The sequence below is a fragment of the Sus scrofa genome, unplaced genomic scaffold (genome assembly GCF_000003025.6).
Source record: "Sus scrofa isolate TJ Tabasco breed Duroc unplaced genomic scaffold, Sscrofa11.1 Contig1111, whole genome shotgun sequence".
NCBI classification, from domain to species: domain Eukaryota; kingdom Metazoa; phylum Chordata; class Mammalia; order Artiodactyla; family Suidae; genus Sus; species Sus scrofa.
Genome location: NW_018084818.1, coordinates 139160 through 142621, shown reverse-complemented (window position 1 = coordinate 142621; position 3462 = coordinate 139160). Strand labels below are relative to the sequence as shown.

The 3462-nt window shown below is 39.9% G+C and overlaps 1 protein-coding gene across 1 annotated transcript; it reads left to right on the top strand.

Annotated features, from left to right (window-relative positions):
- Nucleotides 1-1414: 1414 nt before the first annotated feature.
- LOC100516778 (olfactory receptor 1440-like) lies at nt 1415-2356 on the top strand. The gene has a single exon (XM_003122696.2). The coding sequence runs from the start codon at nt 1415-1417 to the stop codon at nt 2354-2356; it is 942 nt and encodes a 313-aa protein (XP_003122744.2).
- Nucleotides 2357-3462: the final 1106 nt, after the last annotated feature.

The following is a 3462-nucleotide window of genomic DNA, read 5'->3' as shown; positions in this document are numbered from 1 at the left end:
CAGTTTCAATAATAAATAATATGATCACCCTGAATTGAGAGCCCCTCCCAGATCTCATGCTTATAAAAGTCTTGAAAGGAAAATTTGAACTTGATTCAGTTATGTCATGAGGTGCACAGGATAATGTGGAGAAACAGAATCAGCTAGGGACATTTCTCCACTTATTTCTCCATCCAGCACTCAAGAGAATAATTAACTGAAAACTTTAGCTTCTATTAATTGCCTCCTCTCTCTCTCCACACGGGACCCTAAGGAAACATTTAAGAGAAACTTGAGTTAGAAGCACCTCTCTTACAGCAATATGTAGCAGGAACCATGACCCAAATCGCAGAGCCTCGAGGAAGTCAACCTCTCTATCCTGAATGCTCATGTTATGTTTATATCCTCTAATTCCTCAAAGAACTCTACCTGTGTCTGGGCACCTAGAGGGACATCAAGGTCCAGGTCCAGGAAAAGGCAGCCATAACAGCAGCACCTACCTGCTTTCATCAGGACACTCCTGCTAGAATATCTACAAGAATATCTGGGTGGGTAAAATCATAATGACACAACTGGCTTTTTCTCCCCCTTTTGCTTCTTGTGACCATGCACTCCTCTGCACTCAACCCAGAGGCCTCATGTATCCAGTTTCAATGATTATTTTTCCTTTTTTATTTTCTCACAGTAACCATGTCCCTTCGCCCTTATCCCAATGGGATTATTTGAATTATAACAGAAACTGAGGTGTTTAAGTCTAAAGAGAAATATTTAACATTGAATTTCATATATTAGCAAGTAGGTAGCATGAGGAATGGAGGGCATAGAGGATCAGGATCTAGGCTATCAAAAGCTGAGAGAATTGAGCCCCTCCAAACCAGCTCTACAACTGCCAAAGGTCTATGTAAAACAGGCCTAATTTAACCTCAAATAAACCTTTTAAGATATGTTCTATTATAATTATTTTACTAGTTTTCAGATGAAATAACTTAGGAAAAAACTAACAATCTCTTTAGAGTCATAAAGTTCACAGACAGCAAAGCCACATCCCCGTATAGCTATGTGATATCTAAGGCCATGCTTTTAGTCACTAAAATATATATAGGAGTTGTTTCCTGTTAATAATATCCTAAAATTTCCCAAATATCTTTTAAGAAGGGCTTTCCAAATGTTAATATACTTTCTTTCACCTTCATGAGAGGTTGATGGGTTAATAATGAAAAATGTAATACCCTCCTTTACATGTGGGAAAAGCAACACACAGAACCATTATTTAGGGGCAATGTTAACCAAGGTTATTTCTTATAAAACAATTCAATATTTCTCTTTATTCTGTGTTCAGTGTGTTTTTAGGCAGTTTATTCCAATAGAAATTGGGGTAACTTGACTTAAGAGATTTATTCTCTTCTTTCCCTGTAGATCCTAGGATCAGCGAACAATGGCTGGGGGAAAGAACAGTACAACAATTACAAAGTTCATTCTCTTAGGATTCTCTGAATTTCCAAAGCTCACTGCTGTCCTCTTTTCAGTATTCCTAGGGATCTCCCTCATGACAGTGTCCTGGAACATGGGCCTTATCATGCTTATCAGGATGGACTCTCATTTGCACACACCTATGTACTTTTTTCTCAGTAACCTATCCTTGCTGGACATCTGCTATGTTTCCACCATAGCCCCCAGAATGCTCTCTGATTTCTTCAAGAAGTATAAATTCATCTCCTTTATGGGATGCACCATGCAATACTTCTTCTCTAGCCTGGCTCTCACTGAGTGCTGTCTCCTGGCCGCCATGGCTTATGATCACTATGCTGCCATTTGCAATCCTCTCCTCTACACAGCCATCATGTCCCCCACCCTCTGTGTGCAGATGGTGGCAGGATCTTGTGTAACTGGATTCTTTGGCTCATTCATTCAACTATGTGCCTTATTTCAGCTCCATTTTTGTGGACAAAATGTCACCAATCATTTCTTCTGTGACCTGCCCCAACTGCTAATCTTATCTTGCTCTGACACCTTTTTCTTTCAAGTCATGACATCTGTGCTCACAGTGATCTTTGGGCTCACATCTGTCCTGGTTATTATAATATCCTATGGTTATATCATTGCCACCATTCTTAAGATCACTTCATCTGAAGGCAGGTCCAAGGCCTTCAATACCCGTGCTTCTCACCTGACAGCAGTAACCCTCTTCTTTGGCTCAGGTATCTTCATTTATATGTATCCTAATTCTGGTGATTCCCTGAGCCAAAACAAGTTGGTATCTGTCTTATACACTGTTATAATTTCCATGCTAGATCCACTGATCTACAGTCTAAGGAACAAGGAAATCCAAGATTCCCTAAGCAGATGGAGGAAGACAATCTTTTCCTGGTGTTACTAATTATGGAACTTATTTCAGATGAACAGTGTAAGAGAAATGTCAACTAAAACATAGATCATGAACTCTCCTACTTTCAGGCTGAATTATAGTTGCTATAGCCTTCTATTATAGACCAGGACTGGCACAAGGACAAGAAAAATGTATAAGAATCTAGAAGTTTAATATATCCACCCTTCATCAGTGATGATCTAATACATCAATGGGCCAAGCAATCCACAAGTATTTTTGTAGCTGGTCAGCATGGTGTGACCATTCAAATTCAATATTCCATCCCTACTGAGCTTGTACTACCTCAGGGACCAACAATGCCAGTAGTAGTAACGGCTGTCAGGAAAAAAGCAAGCCTCCTCATAGCATCTCACTTTAGGTAGGACAAGAATTATTATTAGTACCAAGAGATCTTTTTTGTTTGTTTGTTTGGCTACACCCACAACATGTGAAAGTTCCCAGGCCAGAGATTTAACCTGTGCCACATTGACCCAAGCCACTGTGGTGGAAGTATTGGATCTTTAACCTGCTGTGCTAACAATGGAACTCCCTTGAAAGACATTTTTATGAAGAATTTCCTAAATAATTAGGTTAGTTCTCACATTTAACCTATTCTTTCATCTCTGGAAATTATGAATTAATTTCTTCATTTACATATTTGTTCAAAACAAAAAAAAAGAAAGAAACCCATGAGATCAAAAGATTTTTTTTTTGTCTTTTTTGTTGCTATCTCTTGGGCCACTTCCACAGCATACGGAGGTTCCCAGGCTAGGGGCTGAATTAGTGCTGTAGCCACCGGCCTACGCCAGAGCCACAGCAATGCGGGATCCGAGCCGCATCTGCAACCTACACCACAGCTCACAGCAATGCCAGATCGTTAACCCACTGAGCAAGGGCAGGGACCGAACCCGCGACCTCATTGTTCCTAGTCGGATTCGTTAACCACTGTGCCACGACGGGAACTCCTCAAAAGTTTTTTTAATGTCACATATGAATAAATGTGTTGTAATAAGAATGCTTAACTTGTGTGTCATATTTAAGGTTTGGTTGATCAATGTCTTATTAGGGACCCTTAGACAATTCCTTGTCCCTCATTGCTATAGAGTCATCTTTGTTCT

Excerpts from the sequence above, each read along its gene's own strand:
- LOC100516778 (XM_003122696.2), top strand. The coding sequence starts at position 1,415 with ATGGCTGGGGGAAAGAACAGTACAACAATTACAAAGTTCATTCTCTTA.